The sequence below is a fragment of the Strigops habroptila genome, chromosome Z (assembly GCF_004027225.2).
Source record: "Strigops habroptila isolate Jane chromosome Z, bStrHab1.2.pri, whole genome shotgun sequence".
NCBI lineage: Eukaryota > Metazoa > Chordata > Aves > Psittaciformes > Psittacidae > Strigops > Strigops habroptila.
The window spans coordinates 78,293,334-78,316,851 of NC_044302.2; the positions used below are offsets into that span (position 1 = coordinate 78,293,334).

The following is a 23,518-nucleotide window of genomic DNA, read 5'->3' on the forward strand; positions in this document are numbered from 1 at the left end:
TCCCTCTGCTCCTCACCAGCCTGTCTGCCCACAGTGCCACCATGTCCCTTCACTCTCTCACCATGTCCCCTTTCCTCTTTGCCTTCCTGTGATACGAAACACCTTAATCTCACACACCCAAAGCCACTCCACACATTTTAACACTCCCCGACCCTAAAAGGACCCCCATCTCCCTGAGTTCCCCCGGAAAATCACTTCTGAGCTCTCCCATCACCCCAACTTCCCATGTATGACCTGCCTTCCCAGCTACCAGCTCCAAATTGACTGCACTGCACCGAGCACCCACCGGGCCCCATGGTCAACTCAGACTAGCATCCAAGGCAGGCCTCCTCTAGACAGGAAAGCCAGGAGACTTTATGATTCATGAAAGTTAACTGAAAAAAACCATCCAGTCTTCTACAGCTGCAAATATAGCCTATTTTTCAATATTTACCTCTTAAAGCACACAGGCCTTCACACCTCTGTATGATGTATGAGATTCTGTGAGACATAAGCAGCACTGTTAGCTATTATCTGTTACAATTAAGATATTTTCTTTGAATGTTATTGTTTTGAATAGCATATTTAGAGACATGCACTTTGTTTCTGAGTGTCAAATCAGCATTATTCTTTAAATTAAAGCATGTGTGGCTAGCTGTTCATGAAGTTGGGGTGTTAAAAGAGGATGCTACACCACCTAGCTTGCCCACTAACCATCTTTCAGGTATCCTACTGATAAACTTGAAGAACGAGACAGGAATCAGAAGATGGATCTGGCTACCAATTATTCAAAACACCAATCATTTCTCCAATCTTACTTCTCCTGCAACATTATTTTGTGTTCACCTACTACACACATAGGCACAACTGGTACTTTAACTTTGGTACTTTAACTTTTGTGGAAGGCCAAGCACTATTCTAATTCACAAACTTAAATGCATCATTTGCTGTTGAACACTGACAGCAAGAAAAAAAAACAGTCTGGAGTTGTCCTGTAATGAAAAAAATCAAGTAACGGCTTAGGAGTAACTCCAGTTTTTGCATTACCTGTGCAAAGCATCACTTTAATTTGTAAGATGTCCAATTAAAGATACCCAATTTAAGACACTAATCTTAAGATATATATAAGGTCCAACTGCACACTTTCTATTGCTTTGAGGCAAGAAAGATAATTAGTGGGTGATGTGATAAGAAAAAACCCCACGGTTGTGCAAAGATCTCCTTCTATTCAGTTTAGTTATCTCTAACACGACACTTAATACATCTATGTACTGCATAATATACCAATAAAACTTCATGCACAGCTCATTTTAGACAGAGTGTTTTCATCCAGGCTTGAGAATAACAGAAATAGAAGCTATCACTCCAGCCTGTGAAAATTAGAAGAAACCTGGCAGGACTGGCTTCCCTGTTACCACTTAGTTGTCATTACATTATTTTCAACAAGATTCTTTCTGCTTAAAACCTCTTAACTTCTGCACTTCTAAAATTCTATTACAGATTGTAATTCTCAGAACACTTATATGACAAGTAAGTTATGTTTTCCAGGAATCTTCCTTTTATTACAGTGTCTCTAAACAATTTTCATGGAAACTCGAGCCACTACAAGCTATAACCTTGAGGACGGTAATTTTGAAAGAAATCTTAGTCTTCTATGAGAACTATAAAAACAAGAGCACTTCAAATGATCGGTCACTGAGTAATTTTGGCGTGAAAACCAGACTCATGTTCTAATCCTGTAAACTTACGTAACATTCTATTAGGACTCAACTTTTGAAAATCATTCAAGTGTTTTACAGAACTAAGAGCAGTGGATAGCTAACCATAGAACTACAAAGCTTGAGAATTTGTATCTGAGGGGTTTTTCAGCTTAGTAGATGTGCAAATGTTCTACTAAGAGTCAAACCCTATAAATCTGATGGATAGAGCCACATTCTTCAATTGCCCTAATGATACGTTCAAGAGTCCTCTTCAGTAGTTCTAACATTAACATCTTTCACTTTTATGCTTCCCTCACATGAAGCAACTCAGGAAGATATGCAACCAAGTGATCTCTTAAGTGCAACTTAAGAAACTCATCACTTTGAAACTCAAGAAACTCTCACTGCTGACTCTACCTTTGAAACCTCCCAACCAGTGCCTCTTGTCATATAAATTTATACATTCTAAGGCAGTTGCAAACATGTAATTTAACAAATGCTACCTCCAAGCTCCTTAAAATAGCAGAGGATTCAATAATGTATTTTGCTTCTTAAGGCTTGTAGCAGGTGAAAAAGATAAGAATTCTTTAACAATTAGCAGTTATTTGCCGATTCTTAGTAAAACAGGACAACTAGTCATACAAGTTTGGCCTCTCCTGGTTGTTATGAAGCATTAGGAAGAAAACACACAGCGCTTCTGGAAATGCCTGCTTAACTATTTTGAAAAAATTGAACAAACCAAATAGGCATAAAGTAGCTGAAAACAGATGGATACTAAATATTAGAGAAAGGTTCCTAAATAACAGCTGGCAAGGTTGAAAAAGCCTTCCATTTCACAGCAGTAGGAACAAAAATCTTCACCATTTTAAATTAATCTTCAGTAACTGAGAAAGAGGATTATACAATGCACCTACCTGAAACAGGAGAAATAAGGCATTTTGCTGCTGCTGTGTTCTAACTCTTAAGCATCCCTACAAATCCTACTGCCATGAACTTTACCTTGTACTTTGAGTAAAGAGGCAGGAAAGCTACAGCCTGCCCAATTTTCTGTTCACCACCACCCTATCCTTTTTTGGGTGTTCTCTGTTAATAACATGTAAAAGGATTTACTTTAAGCTAACCTATGAAGTCTTCAGTCAACAATTTCCTTTGCACAGAGTTAGCAACTCTGACTTCCTCCTATCACATATCTGATTGAAACCTGAGGATTTTTATTAAAAAAGAAAAATAATGAGCATTTACTGTCCTTAAGTTGAATTTCAGTATTTAAGAAAACAATTGCATGTAACTTTTTAAATTAAAAATAGTTTTTACCTGGTACAGGCTGTCTCTCGTTCCATTCACTTGTGATTAAAACCTCTAGGATTTTTATGTGATGTTCAGTATTGTCAGAGCTGAAAAAGATGGTTTAAGCAGTAAGAACTACAAAAAAAAGTGCAAATGTTTGTTAAAATTATAAAAAAAAAAGGAAATTGGAAAAACTTACATAAGTGCCCTCCACATTAGAAGGTCAGGAAATTAATTTATTGAACTTACCCTTATGTAAAACTAACCCATATGCATAGTACAAAATATGATAGAGATGACCCACGTACCTTGCTATCTGAAATTTGAAAAGCAGAGGGCTGAAAATTTCGGCCAGAGACCTTGCATTCAAGAGATTTTTGCTGGAGGTTTGACAAACTCTGAGGAAATGTTTGAGCAAATACTGGAGTGTGAGCCAATACTGGGGAGGTAAATTTGGAGATCTGATGAGTTTCTTCAGCAATTGAGCATACTCTTCTGAGCTCTGCACTTCTGCAAGCAAACAGATAAAAGGCTCTTAATATCAGCACAGGAACATTCAACAAGTAAAATGAAACTATATGTGACTCCTTTAGAAGCATCAATTTTAGAGGAAAAAAGAATTAGTTCTGTCCTTCATTAGTGCCGTAAGACTTCTTTCTTCTTTTGAAAAAAGTGAAATGCTCAGGCAAGAGTAAAGAACAAGTATTTAAAAGTCAAATGGAAACAGATACGCATTTTGGTAAAAACCACAATGTGTTCACAGTGTACTGGTAGAAGTCTGTCTTATGTTTAGCGTCACACATGATTGGGTAATTCTGAGATGCACTAGATAAGTCTCACAGGTGCTGTTGTGACTTTGAAGGTTACCAGTAACAATATCCTGTCCTGAGATATATAACAGACTACTTGGTCCATGTGCTGAAAGCGTGTAACCTGTACTTGTTTGAAATGACCATTGTAGATGATGAATCTTACATGTATGTATTTCTCACTTCATAATCTGCAAGTCCCAACATACTGCAGAATGCCATGACCGCTAATACATTTACTTTGTCAGCACTGATAAAAAGTTAAAAATTAGCTTTCTGCATACAGATAAGTCCTTGATTTTTCGCCCCAGTTTTTCTATAGTCATCCTACTTACTAAAATGAAGAGAACTGTGTTATCCCATATATTTTCCATTATGTTTACTTAAATAGGTAACTAAATAATGCACGTCTACATCTGAATTGAAACAGCTTTTATTAAAAGTGGGGAAGGCATACATGTTTTCTGAAATGCTGCCAGGTTGTGCAGAATCTTCCTTGTTCTGTGGGTGACAGCTAGACCACTGGCTATTCAGAATCCTAATAAAAGCTTTTTTGCCTGATGTGATATGTTGTGATATCATATGATATGATGTGAAATGATGTGATAATCATACCTTGAGCTACAGAAATCATGTCACTGTAAACAGCTGCTGGAATGATGGGATTTGGCAGGTCCAGGAGATATCTCTTGAGAGCATCTGATAAAGTGTGCACATCAAATGTCTCTAAATCCAATGAAGAAGCATCTAAAGAGAAAGAGCAACATATTTTTTAGACATTATGAACTGGAAAAAATACACAAACTCATGATATTATACCTACCCAAACCTGCTAATTTCTATCTGGTTTATGGGGAACAAATTACAAGAAAGAATGCAAGACACCAAGAAACATTTCTGAGATGAAGAACATACGGTGCTCAACACTATGCCCAGGCCTTTGGCATCTGATGAACCAAATGGCTTCCACAGCTGTGCGTGGCCTTCTGTCATATACAGCACAGGGCTGAACTCAGAATAATGGTAGTTAGTGACTTTGTTGCATGTTGGCAATGTTATGGAACATCAGAATATTTTTAACAGCTCCCTCTTTTACCTGTAAATATTTTGTGTAAGAAGTATTAATCAAGGGTTTGGGCAAATGCAGCTTCTCTGCTGATGATAGCTACTTCTATTACGATTGGAAGTTTGATTAACAACTTGGGGCTCCAAGTCTGTAAGTATTCATGTGAGCAAGTCGAAACAAATATACATGTGCAGAACTTGGTGCTTGGTGTTTTATGCAGCTGTTAGTATTTATCTTGTAAAATCTGCTACCCTTCCAGGATGGTTATGACTTGGGCTAAGACTTCGGAGTGTCACATAAAGAACTACTTGTTACTGTTGGAGCAAGGAATAGCAGCAGCACAAATAAAAATAGGAAAATACAGAAATGCTTACTTAGTGCAAGCAAGATTAGGGTTCATCTTAAACTCTGTTGCAGTAAACTCCTAAATGTTTACAGAAAGATACATTTGGTACAAGAATTCAGAGGTATCAATGCTGACCAACTTTTTAGGCTAGCCAAGTCCCCTGTAAAGTAACTGCTGAATCTACTTGGCCAGTTTGATCCAAATTTGACAGGGAAGTATAGGAATCAGGTATGTGGTGTGTCTACGCAGAATGTGAAAAACAGGCAGCCAAGAGGGGGTAGCGAGAAATTGAGTGTTCCTCCACCTCCTTTTTGTTTTCTGCAAAGGAGAACTTGCAGTAGGAGGTCAATTTTATCAGACACCAAGGAATTTGTATGAGGGAAAAAAAAAATATAGCTCAGATGATAAAAAACTTGCAGTGTGGGCATGAATTATACAAAAGCAATTATGTGTCAAAATCATAGAATCATAGAATAGTTTGGGTTGGAAAGGACCTTAAGATCACCTAGTTCCAACCACCCTGTCATCAGCAGGGACGCCTCACACTAAACCATGTCACCCAAGGCTCTGTCCAGCCTGGCCTTGAACACTGCCAGGGATGGAGCATTTACCACTTCTTTGGGTAACCTGTTCCAGTGCCTCACCACCCTCACAGTAAAGAACTTCTTCCTTACATCTAACCAGAACTTCACCTGTTTAAGTTTAAACTCATTAACCCTTGTCCTATAGTCCCTAATGAGGAGTCCCTCTCCAGCATCCTTGTAGGCCCCTCTCAAATAGTGGAAGGCTGCTATGAGGTCTCCACACAGCCTTCTCTTCTCCAGGCTGAACAGCCCCAACTTTCTCAGCCTGTCTTCATACGGGATGTGCTCAAGCCCCTGATCATCCTCGTGTCCCTCCTTTGGACTTGCTCCAACAGGTCCAGGTCCTTCTTATGTTGAGGACACCAGAACTGTACACAGTACTCCAGGTCTCACAAGAGCAGAGTAGAGGGGCAGGATCATCTCCCTCAACCTGCTGGTCATGCTCCTTTTGATGCAGTCCAGGATACTGTTGGCTTTCTGCACTGCAAGTGCACACTAAAGCTGTCTCATGTTAAGTTTCACCTCCAAGTCCTTCTCCACAGCACTGCTCTCAATCACTTCTCTGCCCAACCTGTAGCTGTGCCTGGGATTGCCACAAGAAATAGTTTTCATTAGTTTTGCCGCTCCCAAGGTGTTTTTTATTTCATAAACCAATCCAAATCCTGGTCCTTTCAGTGCTCACCCATTCTCTGAAATATATCCCAGATTATCATTATGAAAACATGAGAAAGAATAAAGTTGTGGTACTCTGCAACTCTTTGGATGTAGTGGCATAAATAGACCTGAACTATTCCACCTGCTGAGCTGGCCAGATGCAAGTCAGCTTTGATTTTGGACCTAGATAGTACTGTATTGAAGCTAATGGGCAGTTATCCAATTAATATGGGGAACATTTTATCCACAAGCAGAACAGCACACTAATGCAGTTCACAACTTTGAGACCAAAGCCAACTTTGCACTCTGAATTAGTGCTCTGCTAATTCAAAGACAATAGGCAGAGGAGATGACATCTGTCTTTATCCATGTATCTGAACACCCACACACTGCACCAGCTCTGTCCTGGAAGATTCTGATGATATCTTAATGAGAACCCAGAAAGATACATTGTTATTAAAGGGTAAAGTCCTGTTTCATTTTCTCAAATGTAATTACATTCTAAATAAGAACACATGTAAACATGTTCTTGATCTCAGGAGATAGATGAACCTTTCATAAAGGTACACTCAGTTTAGAGATTTAAAAGGGATTCAGATAAATTAAGGGATACATCTATACTGATGCCACAGAAAATCTGGATTTAATTGGACTGAAAAATGTAATTGCAATTCTAAAAATACAGCTTAGGTTCCTAGCACCACATGCACATCTCCTCTCCCTGCTTGCACTCATATACTCACTTCACTCCCACCACCATCAGAAAAGGATGGCTCTTTTGAAGGAACAGATAAGTCACAGTATCAGCCGTTGTTCATTTTGTTAATATTTGCAATTACTAAAAATGAAGAGAGCTAATTCACAGTTTGAATTTGCCTTCTTTGTCCCTTTAGCAACATGGCATGTAACCAGTTTCATTTTGTATTTTTGTGCTTTCTTATGCAAGTGGAAGCTCACACCTGACACTGCACCCCAGCTTGCAAAGGTGTGGTCAAGCACTTCTGCAACATCTCCTGATCCGTCATACTGTAATAGTGTTGCCATGCCAGTATATTCTGGCCTGAAGTAGAAATACAGAGTACCAAAAAGAGAAGGAAATATATTTCAGGAAACTTGAATGGGTATAGGGTGTTAGCGGCAGCTGCATTTTACTGTCCAAAACCTGAGAATCCAGCCTACTGCAGCAACATTAATTCAATTCTCTTTGCCTTCCAGCATCATCTCTGTAGCAGGCAGGGAATATGCAGCTATTGCCTCCCCATCTGCTGGACCAAAAAAATCCACACAGAGAACTGTATGCAAACAAATAGCCATTTGTTTTCAAAATAATAACCTGCAGCCTTACAGGAATAGTGTATCTTTATCTTGCTTCTGACAAAACACCTTGTTTTTCTCTGTACAGCTAGATTGTCAGTCCTTGAACAAGCAAGTGACCAAGAAATGATTAAAATAATTAGTCTTGGAAAAAAACATGCAGTGAAACCATGAAAAAAAGAAACCCTGTAAAACTGAAAAATGTTTCATACTAAGTGTAAAAGTTACAAATATTTTTTACTTATCTTTTTAATATTATAATATTCAGAGCCAGCACAGATATGTAAGCAGGGTATGGGAGCAAAGAAGAAAGAAGCAGTCTGACCACAAACTATAACTAGTGCTTTAAGGAAGAGAACTGTACTTACCACATTCAAGAATTTGTCTTAATTCTGCTGAGCTGCTTGAGCCTTGTGTTACATACAAAGTTGAGCACTCCAGACCTTCAAAACAAAATTGATGGGGTACATTAATATTCCAGTGACTGTTGCCATGATACAACATACTTCTGTTTTCTTCAGATAAGTGCTTACAGTATAAATAGCAACATTCTCCCACTACCATCCATCTACCACACTATGGAATGTGATTGCTTTTTAAGGCTGTAAGACACCTCTTAGTACATGCAAATTGCTGTGTCTGCAGGTAGAGCTGGCCAAGGAAAACCAGAGTTGCCAGCAGTCCCACATATTCTGTACAACTCTCCACAGGCTGACTGTAGAAGGCCAAGACTAGGAAACAGGTTCACACACCCCAGGGAAGAAAACAGCTTGCAGGGGAAACATGGGAGCCGGATCTTCCTTGACATTCTGCATGCCTGCTGGAAACACGAGGTCTTTCAGTTGGGTAAGAAGTGAACAATCTGAGTCAGGCCACCCCACAGGAATGGGACAAGGACACGACAAAAGTTCTGACACATCCTAATAGGTTCAAAGATTTAAATGAACTTAAAAGATTTAATTCTACATTACAAGTGTGCCTGACTTCTGGCGTCCTATGTAGTCAACAGACACACACAGCCCCTTCTACAGGACAGGTAACCCTCAGGGCATATTTGATTATCCACAGAACCATAACCTCACTGTGTACGTAGGGTGAGTGTCACATCACTGGTATGAGAGAAATACGTCTGATAATCCACCTGAATAGAATACACCCATACAGTGTTTTCATGTGAAAGATACTGTTTACAACTTCGCTACTTCAATGAAAATAAGGAACATAGTCCAAGTAGCCTCTACTGAGCAGAAACCAATCCAACAAACCTTAAATGGTCTAAAAATTATTAAAAACCTTAAATAAAAATTATTTCTTGTCTGTTAAGTAATGTGATGCGTTAGCAGCTCTAGAAAGCGGAGATGCCAGCTCTGGATCTGGTTCTGCAGTCTTGTCTCATGCAAGTAAAAAAAAATAAATCTTGGTAAATTGTTCTTCAGCATACCTTTCTTTTCAATGGTCTCCACTATCTTGATAAGAATCGGTGGAGCAACATCAGGAGGTGCGAACTGCTCCATAAGATCTGGAAGTGAAAAAGCTGTGAAACAAAACAGACATAAGCCAAGTTACAGCTATATGCAATTTCTGTTTAGGAAAGTCATGACACGTAATGCAACCAGTAATTTTCAAGTACAGAACCCACTGGCCTGAACAAGAACATTCCACAAATAATCAGAAAGCTGAATAAATATGACGACAATTGCATTTTTATAGTATATTCTTTTAGGGATCTCAGTCAGTCCCAGAATCAGTCTCCATATTGCCTAGGAAAAGAAAACAAAATGAAAGTTTGCAATCTATGGATGGGCAGAAATACAACGCAAGGAAGGAAAGAAGTCTTTTGGACTGAAACATTTACATCCAGCGTGCACCAGATGAGGGAGCTAAACACATCACTATCTGGGAGTTGCTGATCCCCTGGGTAAAACAGACTTAAGCAGGCCTGAAATAGCAGTAAAAAGAAGTATTTCACACTCTTACAAAAGTTCAGTAACTTCTGTTTCCTTTCAATTTTCAAGCATACTACTATTAACAGTGTTGTGCTTCACATGAAGCAAGAACTTTCTCTTCTACAGCGACTGGTTAAGAATAAATAGCAGCATAATCAGAAAGGGACATTTCACAGATTCAAACAAACCTGCATACAGATTTTACACAAAGTCAGTTTTCACACAATCCATTTACTTCACGGAGAGAACATACTGCATAAAGGAATGTTCTGGCTTTGTGATGTGAGGGATGGTCTATCTCTCAATGCACTATTTTTGCCAAAAGAGTAATTCAAAAGTTTTAGAGCAGTCCTGTTTAACTCTTGGAAAAAAAGACCGTTTACATAAAGATATTATTAAACTACTGCCAGAAACATCTGGCACAGATTGATGGATTTTGATTGATAAACAAAGCTTAATCACTGAAGTAAAAGTTGCCAGTTGCCTAAGTGACGATGATATCTGCCCAATTAAACTCACCACGGACAAGTAGAGAGCAATCCTTAAACACACATGCACAAATGTGCCTGCATGCATACGTATACATACATACATGCATGCACATACTTTATTTCTAAAAGACTGAAACTGAAAAAAAAAGTAAGGATAATTAAGAATAAAAAGCCCACAACAAACCAAAACTAAAACCTACAACAGATAAATATGAGTGGAGAGTTTTTAATGAAAAACTTTGAGATAGCCAAAAATTAAATGTACCACAACTGAGAAAGAAAAAGCAGAAATTTTTAGCTGAGAATTCACCCTATCTTGGAAGCAAAAAAATACATAACTTTTTAAAAATGCAAAAAATTAAGAAGTGGGAAGACAGCAAGGAACGTAGAGAAGACGTTTGGATGTGCAGAAAACTGAGGAGAGAAATGAAAGACAATAAATAATAATTATATACGAACTAGCAATGGAAGTGGAGTGTACTGGGAGACTAAGACATGTCCCTTGCAAAAAGAAGCAGAATGATGCTACAGTAATCATAGAAAGGTTTTGATTGGAAGAGACATTAAAAATCATCTGGTTCCAGCCCTCCTGCCACAGGCAGGGACATCTTCCACTAGACCAGGCTGCTCAAAGCCCCACCCAACCTGGCCTTGAACACTGCCAGGGACAGGGCAGCCACAGCTTCTTTGGGCAACCTGTGCCAGTGCCTCACCATCCTCGCAGGGAAGACTTGCCTCCTAATATCTAATCTAAATCTACCTTCTTTCAGTTTAATGTCATTTCCCCTTGACCTATCACTACTTGCACTTACAATGATGAAATACTTTCTAGACCATTCGTAACTGAAAAACATGTGTTAGCCATGACAGTTTAACTTAGGAGGCCCAGAAAATGAGCATTCAGGAGACCCTAAAGAGTTGCCTAAGCAGATCTCTGACCTGATGGTATTATTTTTTAATGACCTGTGAAAAACCAGAGAAATTCCCGGAGATCAAAAGAGTTCTAATGCTGGATCCGCACTTAGAAAGAATAAGTAAGATGACTACATGCTAGTTACGCTATCAGTTCTGGACAAAGTAAAGGAAAACATGACCCTAGACTGACATGATAAAGCAATAAAAGACAGCACTGTAACTAAGGATTGTCTGCTTAGCTTTTTAGAGGATAGATTCTGCTAAAAACCACAGCACTTCCTTCCTTGGTGGCACCTCAGTTAGCTGAAAAATGCAAATGAGTAGACATAAAGTTTTGTCAGATAGTTGACTAACACTGTGATTAAAAGCTAGAATTATGAGATACTAACAGACTCACAAAATACTAAGGGCATAAAATGCACCCCTTATATGGAAGCAGAGGAAGAACAGGTTTTAAGAACACAGTTTACATAGTTTTACTGATGAAAGTAACTCTCTGATCCCTTAGGTAGCTAGTTACATTAAGTACCTTTCTCCCTCTTGCATAACAGCAGTGAAATTGCATCATCTCTGAACAAAGATGCTCACCTCATAATTCCAGCTGAAGGCAGCATGCAGCAACAGTCTAAACTAAAGCTGAGGAAAGAAAGGAGAGACAAAGAAGGGGAAATAGAGACAGAGGACAGAAGTAAAATGTGACAGGCATTTGAAACATTTTTGGTGGCAGCTTGGCAGTTCAGGGATGGTCCTTTAAGGCTATTCAAAGTAGAGAGAACCATACTTTCTCGCATTAACCAAACTGTGCCTTGAAATGATGGCAAGAGATACCTATAAACAGGGTGTATTTAGAAAAATAATTCTATTTCACACTAAATTTAGATTTTCTAGATAAGGGATGGAGTCCAAGCAAAGCAGAAAGGAGAACCCAATGTCAGGGAAAGACTTCAGCTCATGGGAAGAAGCCCTTGCAGGATGAAAAAAGACAGAAACCGGTTTGCCTCCGTGGGACATAAGGAATAAGGTGGATGTAGACTTTACCTAGATTACCTAAACAAAGAGTGCCTCCTCCTGCAACTAGCTTGATGCTCCATTCTTTTTATCTAGACTTTTAAGGATCGTAGCTTACAAACTAGGTTTGTATCATAATCTGTTACTGAATCTCTTCATTGTACAGTGTTCTTGGATCAATACTAACCTTAGTGAAAGCAAAAGGATTTTGGAAGCTATGCCTTATATACCCTTTATTTATGCAAAACCTGTAATATCTACAGAACATATATGTATGTAACGCCAATGTCACATTGGTTAAAAAGAAGATTTCCATCACTCCTCTGCTACCCTAAAATATGCAATTTGAAAAATACTAAAATTTTAGGAGTTTAAGTGATTCCTGATGTCTCTTCCTCCATATATCAAGTTCCTTTTCTCCAAAACTCTAAATTTCTAGCTACCAAAGAGACTGCTGAAATTTTAGATAATGAAAAGAACCTTTAAAATTATAACAGTTTATGCCACAAATACATAAACTGTAAAATACTTGTGTATTTGACTGAAAACTCATGATATTCACCTCTCCTTTAATACTATGCATACACTGGTGAGTATAAACTCTACAGCAAAAAGACACAAACATACGCACACGATGGCAGGTATAAAGCCTGCAGTTATCTTCAACACAGCAGTAACAGAAGAATACATCTAAGTCACATAGTTGTAGCGCTCAGCAGCATTGAAAATAACACTCCCTCCTTGAGCATGTAGGAGATGACATTAACAAATTAAAATCACTTAACCTCCCACCTGTTCTAGGATTTCCTACTTATTGCGCCATCTCCAATATAATTAACTCACAGCATCATACTGATTTGTACTTTAAACTTCCCAAATTTTGCACAAAATAGAAAATTATCTTCATTTAAAGGCCCCACGAAACACATATCTGTCAGGATAAAAAAAGACTTAGCAGTCATTACAAGAACTGAAGCCAGTTTATAACATTTACACAGAAGACAGCCCAATTTTGGAACAGTGCCCTTCAATTTCAAAATGCTGAGAGGAAATGGCAGAGGTTAAACTGAAGAAAACTACACCTAATTTTGGAAAAAAACACCACAATTTGACACTCAGAGGCAGAATACAAGTTATCCTTGAAGAACTCCTGATTCTAGATAAGGCGTTCCAGAAGAAAACTCAGCATGCATATTAAGATCTACAGAGGGAAAGAAAAACTTTTCAGATACACCAGTTTTAGTAAAAGCGAAGTAAAAAAAAGCTCACATGCAACCTTCATTTATTACCTGATTTCAAAAGCATCTTTTGCTTTGAATGCTGCAGTACAGCACGGAGGTTTGGTGAACCAAATCCACTCCTAATAATCTGAGCAATTTTGTAGATCCCTTTGCTAAAATCCAGTATCAGTTTTTCACGTAAAGCAATCATTTTTCCCCCAGATTGCTGTAATTTTTTTCAAATTCCACAGTCTCCAAAATATTAAGGTTCTGAAAAGCTTTCACACAGTTTTTGTGTCTTCTTTCTAGTTACAGGTCTGGTAGTGGTTCTCCATATAGTAAGGAAGCTTCTGATGACACATGATAAAAGCTGAATTTTCCACTAGCTTTATTTTTACCTTGACACAGTGAGAACCAGTGAGATGAACCACAAGCCAGGGTTTGCTTCAATCGTGAACTCTTCCCTCTCCCTGAAACAGACAGACCTGAACAGTGCTAAGGCAATCGCAGTGTGAGAGACAGGAGCATACATCATGTTCAAGGGTTGCCAACAGAGCCACAAAGTGCAAGATGAAACCAGCATGCAGCTGCACCTTCTGGAAGGGTTCTCAGTAAGAAGAGATACTTTAGAGTTAGTACCTGGCAATGACAAGTGGAAATTTAAAACTGGAATTTGGCTTCCGAGGCTTCTGAGCCAAATGTTTCATTACTGCTAGAAGAAGAATGAATATGAATATATGAATATGAATATGAAAAAGAAAAAAAACCCCAAACCCCACCAAAAAAAATCCCCAAACCCAGACAACCTCCCACCAAAAAACCCCAAAACAAAACAAAAAACCCCCCCAACCTAAAATGTAACAATACACACCATAGAAAGGAGTTTGATTTCTAAATATTTTGCAGGAACTACATAGTATCATTACTTGAATTTAGCTTTGAGTCAAGATTACTCCATGCGTGTTCTTCTTTTTTTCAGAAATGACATTACATTTGCACACATATATTGCATTCAATGACAACACAGCTTTACATAAAGTCTAATGTTTGAGAGCTCAGGTCTTAAGATGATCACAACTGGCTTATGCGCATGCAGATTCACTCTTTATACATGCAACTGGATTCACTAGGATAGTGAATTACGTACTCATAGATTTACACATATCCTTGTTTGAAAGTCATACAGCATGTCCAAATGTGAATGGTTTGACCAGCACTGAAATTAACTATAATAAACATAAGCATACGAACACAGAAGTAGAAAGACAGTGGTAAGGGTCATTGTCAAGCAAGTTGTGATAATGCCTCCAACAGCATTAGCCAGCAAACTATACTGAAACAATGGCTGATCAAGCACCTAAAATACTTTTGCCAGTGGTGCCATCAGTGCATAATGCATCACAAGTTGTGGACAATGGAGAGGTTTCCATAAAGTTCAACGATCATGCTTGCTATTCAAAATTCTGGGAAATGTGGGAGCTTGCCTTCTTTGTTGAAATGATGTTATTTCAGCAGTTGTGTACTCTACTAGGTATGAGAAATGGAATTAAAAAAAGTTGCACTATTCTTACCCATCTTCCTTGAAATAGAATCTGAATTTTAGTAATGATCCATAATGGCTGAATATAATCGTTTGTCATTATACAATGTCAGCTTCAAGTGAAGGTGCATTGGAAACGAGGGCAGTTTGGCGTTCCTGCTTGTAAGGCAGTGGTATGAATTGAGGCAGGCCTTCGTGCTGCTGTGTGCTGACTGCTAGCGACCCCCAGAGCAGAGACAGCAGTGCTTCAGGAGACAGCAGTGCGAACACACCAAAAGCCACGCCTGTGGAAACACGAGTTCAGATCCGGTCACACTGGGAAGCACCAGGAGGTGCCTGCCCACGGTGACAGCAGGGCCCGATGCTTCTCACAGCCCTGCAGTGGCAGCCGGTCCAGATGCCCCCTCAGCATGTGCTTCCATCAGCCGAGGAAGAAAGGCCACAGACGCCTCACAACTCGCCTGAGTGAAACGACTCTTACACAAAATCCTAGATTTTAGTGAAGGGGCATTCCATGGCCCCCTGTATGTTTCTTTATAGTCTCACAAAGCAGCACGTTCATGGAGAGACTTTCAGTATGAAAGAGTGAAAAAAAACCCCAAACCCTAAGAAGAAAGTTCCCATAGAGGTCTGTACTTTGGGTTTAATGCCAGACCAAGACAGAAGATGAGTCCGATATTGCAAACAAATACCAGAGAAAAATTCACTCTGAGATTTGAGGACCATTGCCCTTGCATTTGTTGCATTTTGAAGAGCCTAATAGCATTTACCGAAAGAATAGTGTTCAGAACTGCCCAACTGCTATTAGCAAAATGTTTTTACTGGGCAAGGATGACAGACAAGAAGGTGAGAGCAAAGACAAAGAAACTGATGTCATAGTATGTCTCAAATCAGGGACTGAAATAGTAAATTAATCTACAACTGCTGGAAGAGAAAAATACCCCTCCTCAGACCCTGCTGACCTTTGATGACTTAGTTTGGCAACAGTTAAATTCTAGAGAGGAGAAGCATCACTGAAAACGACAGGAGGAAGAGCTGTTCAGGCTCAACCACCTTCTCCAATACTGGTTACATTAGAAAGATTTTAAAAGACTACACTATTCACGGAAAAATATGAAAGAAATTTAAGGTTCAGCGAATCTGACACATCATTACAAGTGGCTTAATAAATCTGTCTACTATTACTTGCCTTTTATTTTTATGAGATGTCATCAATCAGGCAGACTGCGGACTCAGAATACCACAGAAGCCTTGGCAGCCAGAGGAGACTAGATCCAGGAGAAATGAAGAGAGATGAAGACTATACCAGCACTAGAAAAAGAAATGGTCTAGCCCACCAACACTATCATCTTTCCGGTTCACAAGAAGCCCATTTTCATGGAGGCAGAAAAATGTCTGCGAGTCAAGATTTATTGAGATATGAATGACCCCAGAGCTATGAAGAGGAATAAGGAAACGATGCCTGCTGATGACCTTAACGTGACTGGAGTATAACTGGGAAGCTGAATGGAAATGCTGCCAATTCTAAAATCCTTCAATTCTATGTGGCCAGCACAGCCTACTTCTTCCACTGGTCAGTAGATGTTGGGTATGAACCAGAGGACAAAGTGACAACTGCATTCAGCTGTTCTCTGTTAACAGCATGCTGCAGACTTTAGCCACAGAAGGTATTACAGATCTGTACTGAAAAAAATGGTTTATCACACCAGCTGTTGCTCTTTTTCCCTCATCAACAAAGCAGAAACACCTGAATAAAGCAAAACACTATTCCTAGGACATCTCAATGACAACATCTGACCCTCAGGGATAAACAATACTCTGTTAATACGCTTCATATAGCTTTTTAAAGCATCCATATTTCTGCTGTGATTCTACATCAGTAATTGAGAATGATAAGAACTTTTCCAAGGGGCTTATTCCAAAGGATGATGACTGCAGGAGTTCTCACCAGCATGACCTTCTGAACTCCAGTCAGTCCCAGTGTATCATCCAAAACACAAAACATCTTCAGAATTCTCTAAATGAGGTAGGTACTGATAACATTACATATAAGCTTGAAAAAGGGCATTTCAAACTGACTTTTATAGAAGAATGTACACAACTTGTTATAATATATGTGGCACTTAAGAGAATAAGGACAGGCAGGACATTTTCCAGGAGGACAAATGTGTACGTATGTTCTGACTGTGCCATTTATAGTCCAACCCACTGAATCTAGGAGGGTTAGAATATAAATTGAGGGTTACTTCATTTTATCCTGGCTACACATGTTAAAAAAGACATAGTTATCTGTCTATATCAATCCTGTAACTGAGACAAGTCAAATACTTTGCCTAGATTCTTTCCAGGGTTATCAGCACACATATGCAAGCAATGATCTGATTGATAAAATATCATGTGCACGGTGAGTATGCAGGAAGTTTAGGGGGCCAGGAGAACTAATTCCTCTCTTCAACCCCGTTTATAAAGTTGCACCACCTGCACTCTCAGGGCTAAGGAGAATAAGGGGTAACAACTATGGAACAGAAAGGAAAGAAGCCCAGGCAAAGAAAATAATCTAGATGGCAGAACTAGACAGAATAAAGCTTTGATTTGGTATAGAAAGTCAGACTTTCTAATGTACTAATTCTCCAAAAAGAAATCTGGGTCTTTTTATTGTTTGCTGACACAAAAATGAATGTTTGTCACAGAGCTGCTGCCTTAATCAACAAATAATTCCTCTAAGGCAAAACGAAATGAAAGCGTGGAGAGAAAGAAAAAAAAGATGACGGTGTCTGGCTTGAAGAAAGCTTAGCTGCACACATAAGCAGAAAAATAAAACCACCAAGCAACATAGTGCAGAGTACTATATTCCTTTATAATAGTCTAATAATTTTAATAGTGGCTCCTAATCATGTTTCACATTTATTAATTTAATGTTTCATGAAGTCCTATTTCTATCATCTGTTGAAAGGGAAGTGATACTGTCTGTACAGAGAAGGAATTCTGTACATAATATTCTATCAGATTAAGCTTCAGTAACTATGAATTATGAGCTGTCAGGCACTTTTCTCATCTGCTAGAGAATATACTTCTTAGAAATAGGAGCTATAATTAAGACAACAGATGTTCTTTGTTGGCTTCAACTGAAGCACGGATAATTTTTAAAAAGCAGCTTGTAGTTAAGACTGTTGTAAAGACAGTCTTCTGCTTCCCTCTATGGGTGAGCTTTTGCAATACTCCTTTTCAAACCAGAATTTGAATTTAGGTTTTGAAATGGCTGCAAAGATTTACAATTAGCGTTAACATAATTAGAGAAATTAGCAGCCCTGTTCTGAGGAAAAATTGCAAGGCTTATGAAAATTAACCATGTTCAATATTCTGGCATGCAGTACACTGCACTATAATGCCATACATAATGTATGAACCATTTTGCAAAAGAACCTCTCCCCAGAACACAAAGGAAAGATGGGAAAAACACCTGGTTATTCAACTGTTCTTTCAAAGGGCTGTGAGAGAAGCAGAAACAGTAAAATAAGAAATAAGCAAGAATGTGGTAAAAGATGCCTTTCTGTTTCTAAGCAGAGGAGGGCACTCAGTAAAAGCTGAGGAGCACAGAGGTGGCCCAGGACAGACACTCTTGGAGCTGAACCCCAAGCATGCTGGCACTGGGGTTTTGACACTACCAGTCTCTGGGAGAGATGCATCTCACCTCCTTTCTGCTGTCTAGAGCATGGGACGTGGCTAGAGACTTCACATGCTTTTCTCAAGGGTGGCAGACTGATGCATAATTCCCTCTTACCCTTCATTCTCAGGGATCACCCCAAGCCCTGTGTGATGTTCAGACGCAGAGCAGGTAGCAGTGTTCTTACAGTCCCTAAGAGCATCACTTTAAATAGAAGAGCAGGTTAATGTCTCTAAACAGAATGAGCCAGCATGGTCTCAAGAGTGTGACTGAGGACAGAGAAAGAAAATATTTTAATGAGCCAACACCTATTTTTTTTATGTATTGCTGATGTCTGCAGGTTCCCTGCCAGCAGTTTTCAGTCAGAGAGCTATTAACAGATGAGAGGTAGCACGTGTGTAGGTACCAAGTTACTGCATCCCCACAAGCAAGGAGATGATGACAGAGGTCACAGCAAGGGAGGGACAGGACAGGGTCAACCAAGAAGCTGGACCCAGTGAAGTGCAAAACATTGCATGTTATGTTCCCTTCTCGTCCTTCAGGATTGCTGCTCCAGTGCTAGAAAAGAGCCAAGCTCTGCAAGAATTTGAGTAATTCTGCCCAGTTCTCCTCAGAGATACTAACTGGCAATGAAAAACTTACCATTCCAGCTTCTGGCAGTGGTTTGACATGAAACCACACATTATATCAAGAAAGAAAACATGACACTGAATATTCAAATGTAGTCTGGATAGCGCAGGTGGGAGGACAAACAGCACGTTCCACTGGCAGCTACATCTTGTGACCTACTTACCAGGTTCTCAGTGCAACCTTCAGGGTTATTGTTATCATTAAACATCCAGATTGCAGTACCTGGAAGTCCTTATCAGAATCGGAACAAACCTGTGATAGTTCTCCACAAACAAAACCTCCCTTACAGGTCTTATGATTAACTAAGCAGTCTTTTAGAATTGGTGCCAGCTGGCTTCTGACAAACTCTGCCTCATATTTCCCAAGGATATTAAAGCCACGATATTCTATTAATTTCTGCACTGTAGACTTTTTTTTGTTAAAAGAAACAGTGGAACTCTAATAAAAGCATAATTTATTTTGAAGAAACTATATACAAGTTAATACATTTACATTGTATTTCTCTACCGGCACTACAACGAATTGGCAGGAAAGCTCCCCCTGTCTGATGCTGGCTATGCTACATAGACACATAAACAAAACTACATTAAAAGAGCATCAACACCATAAGGTCAAGCACTCAAAACTTAAGGCAACAAAGAACTAAGGCTGCACGTGCAATTTCAGTTCCTGCTTTCATCTCTTTCCACAGAATGACATATAATTTTTCCCATTAAATTACCCTGCCCATTTCAGCACACAAAGTCTTCTCAATGGAGAGAACCCAGGTGAAGAGCTGAGGTATTTATTACCTGGAACGTTATCCAGATTGTAAAAGCACACAAGGTCGCCCAATAGGCTCATATTCTCCTGTTTACTTTCCTCTTCAGACCTGATTTTTTTATCATCTCTTTTCAACTTAGCTTCCTACGCAAAAGTACTTCACAATATATACTTGAGTTCTTCCTACAAAGTGGTGAAGGAAACAGGTTGTTCCTGGAAATCTTCATCAAAGAGAGACAGCTGCGTATGTTTCATAGGAAGGAATTATGAGGTCCATCTCAAGAGGCACCTGAAAATTTTGGTTCTGGCCAGCCACTGAAAAGTCATGATGAGATGATTTCGATGACCTCCACCAGGTAAAACTTCACAGATACAGATAGTTCCTCATGTGGAACTGTTTTTACCTGAAAAGCAGTGACATTTATTTTCTTCTGAATAGTTGGCAGTAACCTACTGAGATTACTAACCTCAACTGCCTTTCCACATAACCATGATGATGGTTGGTAATGGTGCTCCAGCAGCATCTGCTCTTTGTAACTGAGATAGGTCTGCTGGATGGACGTTCACTGTAAGATACTCGGCATGCCAAAATTCTCTCCACAATGACCTGTCCTGCCTTGTAAAGCATCCCTGTTTCCCTTTTTTTTTGCTATGAAGATGTTTCTAATGCAAGGCCTGTTAACTTGGCTTGAGAAGCATATTCTAAGACATTTTCTTTTTATTCAGTCATCGTAATACATAAAAAATCAGGACAGTATGTTGTTTTGCTCTGAAAGAATACTTTGTTTTGCTACCTTTTTACTGTAGAGAAACTAATGGGATTAAAAATGGCAACAACCCCCCTCAAACTATCCACAGACAAGCAATCTAGAGGAAAAAAATAAGCTCTTCACTACTGCAAGAAAAAGATAAAGTGTATTACACTGCTTGAGAAGTCATGTTGTTTAGATCTGGAAGATTTACATAAAAGTACTGGCAGAGGCTGCTGACAGATAAAAGCCAAGAACAGCTCCTTCATCTTTTGGGAATTATGGGAAACATTTGTAAGTACACAGAAAGTTAAAAATAATAAGTTTATAGCAGTCACCCAGAAAAGAAAAATGCAAACAATGGTAACAGCAATCCAGCATTGGAAGGCTTTTTTATTCTGGAAACTAATGTATTTCAAATCAAGCCTTTGTCCTTGTCTTCAAAAAAAAAAAAAAAAAAAAAAAAAACGGAGACAGAAAAAAACCCCATAGCTTAGGGCTCTAGCTGTAGCAACAGAAATACAGCAGTGCTGAAAGTCAGTCTTATAAGCAAGTAAAACTGGGCTAATCCTTACAGCCATTAAACCATGGCTGATCTGACATACACAGAAAGAACATTATTAGGAAATTCCTGAACTAGATTAACAAAGAGTTAATCCCACCATCATCTTTAATTTCAAATGAGGAAAATAAAACCCTCTAAGTCTGTATGTAATAAGATTTTTTTAACTGTATCATATACCTAGCAAGATTTCTCTGCACAGTAATGTCAGTGTCGATTTCTCATCCCAGTGTATCTCACACTATTAAGATGCTGTACAAAAAGCATGTCACAAAATATGAAGTACATGCGCTTAATGCCTAAACTTAAAGATATCTCTTCCATAAACCACTGTTTGTTCACACTCCATTGCTGAAGTAACTTTAATTTAGACCTTAGCAGTTAAAGTGGTGAATGAATTTCACGGGCCTTTACAAAGCAGTCAGGGTCTCAACTGGCTGGCTAACTGTGACTGGACGAAGACCTTCATTTGTGTGCTGTATAGCACATCGTGTTGTGGAAATTCATATAGTGTAAAATCTGTTTATAGGAAGTGTAAAAAAAAAAAAATGAAAATAACAACAAACATGGTCATAATGAAAAGCGAGCATGAAAAACTGGCTATGTTTTTACATCACCATCAGCAAGCCAAAGATTAACTGACGTCAGGGTAAGGAGGCAGGGAACAGGATTTTAGCCTTCATTGGAAGTATTCATTTGTGAAAAGGCTAAAAGCAAGAGGCAAAGCCTCTCTAAGAAAACCCATGCATAATTCTAAGCACTTCAACTTGGAGAAATCCTTTTGCAATGTCATGCAACCCCACAGTGTTAAACAGTTCTGTGGGGTCTAAAACAAAGAAAAATGTGTCCCTCTTGAAACATGCAGTGTGTGTTTCCCTGTGATATTTAACTAAGGTGGATCGAGTGAAAGCTGCTATTACAAAGAATAAGCCAGGGATGCAGAAGGTCTTTTTATGTCCTCTACAGAGACTCAAGAGGAGAGCAAGGAGCACTCTGACCTGCTGCTTCCCTTTCTTGCCTTCGCCACCAGGCAGCTGCCCTACACTGGCCTACTCCAGCACAGGGGAAAGCGCTGCTGATGTTCTCTGACTTCCCTGTAGAAAATTCACGGGGACCAGGATCAATGCTCAAGTTGACTGTCTCTGAGCTTAGGGGAGTACTGAATGTATAAATGAGCATGCCAAGAAATACTAATCTGTTGAAGCCAAGGAATACTAATCTGTTGAATATTTAAGTGCTGCAAATGCACAAAGCTTCTACAGGTCACACACATAAAGAACCTGAAACAGTTTTTCCACCGTCCTGCTCCTGCCAAGAGAATTAGCTAGTCTTCTAACTAACCCATCCATATCTGAAAATAAAATGGCATTATCTATCTATACATGTATTTTTATTTCCACATATGTACAAACAGAGCTTAATGCTACAGACACTCCGTTGTTTCAGAATGTTGATTATAGGATGCAATAAAGAAGTAAAAATACACCCCTGACTTGCACAAGATGTGACCAAACATGTGAAAAGGTCTTCCAGCTATGACTCACTAAGAAATGGGTGGAGGTTTGCGAGGCTGAAAGGCTGCTGGCTGGAAGGAATAAGCCTTCTTCCATGCTGGCCAGCAAGGACTGGGAATTGGCTGCTATTCTGACAAAAGGCCAGGTATATCCTAGTTGTTTTCCTGCTATCCTACTGGGGAGGGGGAGAAGAGAGGGAAATGAAAAAAGTGAAGTTTTACATGTCAATTTTTTTATTGTGCTCCAGAGGAATCCCTTGGTCATCTTGCCAAAACAAAGAACCGGAGTTACTTTTATTTGACCCTACCACAAGGGAACACCTCCTTCTTGTTTCATTTTACCTTTGTAAAGGAATAGATTTATTTATTTATTTATTTATTTATTTATTTAAATGTGGGCCATGCCAAGAAGTGAAAGGATGTCTCACTTTGACTCCCTGATGGAGAATTCTTCAAAAAAAACAAGTTCCCTTTGAGAACAGAAGGAAGAGGAATGCATTAATTTTAAACTGACCTGATTTTGGCTTATGACTCTCTGGTTCTGAGTGTAGTTCACATGAACTGCCTGCTACAACAGAACAAGCATCTTTTAAACTATCTCTCCTTCTAATTTTACCCTTCCAAACTTGTACATGAAGCTGGAAGAACTTGAATTTTAATTAGCTCAGCCATGGCATCTTCAGAGAATTTTACTGAGGCTTTTACAAGATAAAGCTCCTCAAAAATGGCAGATGCAGCAGACAGCTGGTTGACACTGGTGTAACTCACCCAAGCTCTGC

The 23,518-nt window shown here is 39.1% G+C and overlaps 1 protein-coding gene across 2 annotated transcripts in view; it reads right to left on the reverse strand.

The window, feature by feature from the left end:
- The window catches only part of PIK3R1 (phosphoinositide-3-kinase regulatory subunit 1), a 59,994-nt gene that overhangs the window by 17,582 nt on the left and 18,894 nt on the right, over positions 1-23,518 (reverse strand). For both annotated transcript variants that reach the window (XM_030511794.1, XM_030511795.1), the window contains exons 3-7: positions 9,181-9,273; positions 8,108-8,182; positions 4,391-4,522; positions 3,275-3,476; positions 2,994-3,073 (exon numbers count right to left, since the gene is read on the reverse strand). In XM_030511794.1, coding sequence (XP_030367654.1) covers positions 2,994-3,073; positions 3,275-3,476; positions 4,391-4,522; positions 8,108-8,182; positions 9,181-9,273 — 582 coding nt within the window. The remainder of the gene's footprint in view (positions 1-2,993; positions 3,074-3,274; positions 3,477-4,390; positions 4,523-8,107; positions 8,183-9,180; positions 9,274-23,518) is intronic.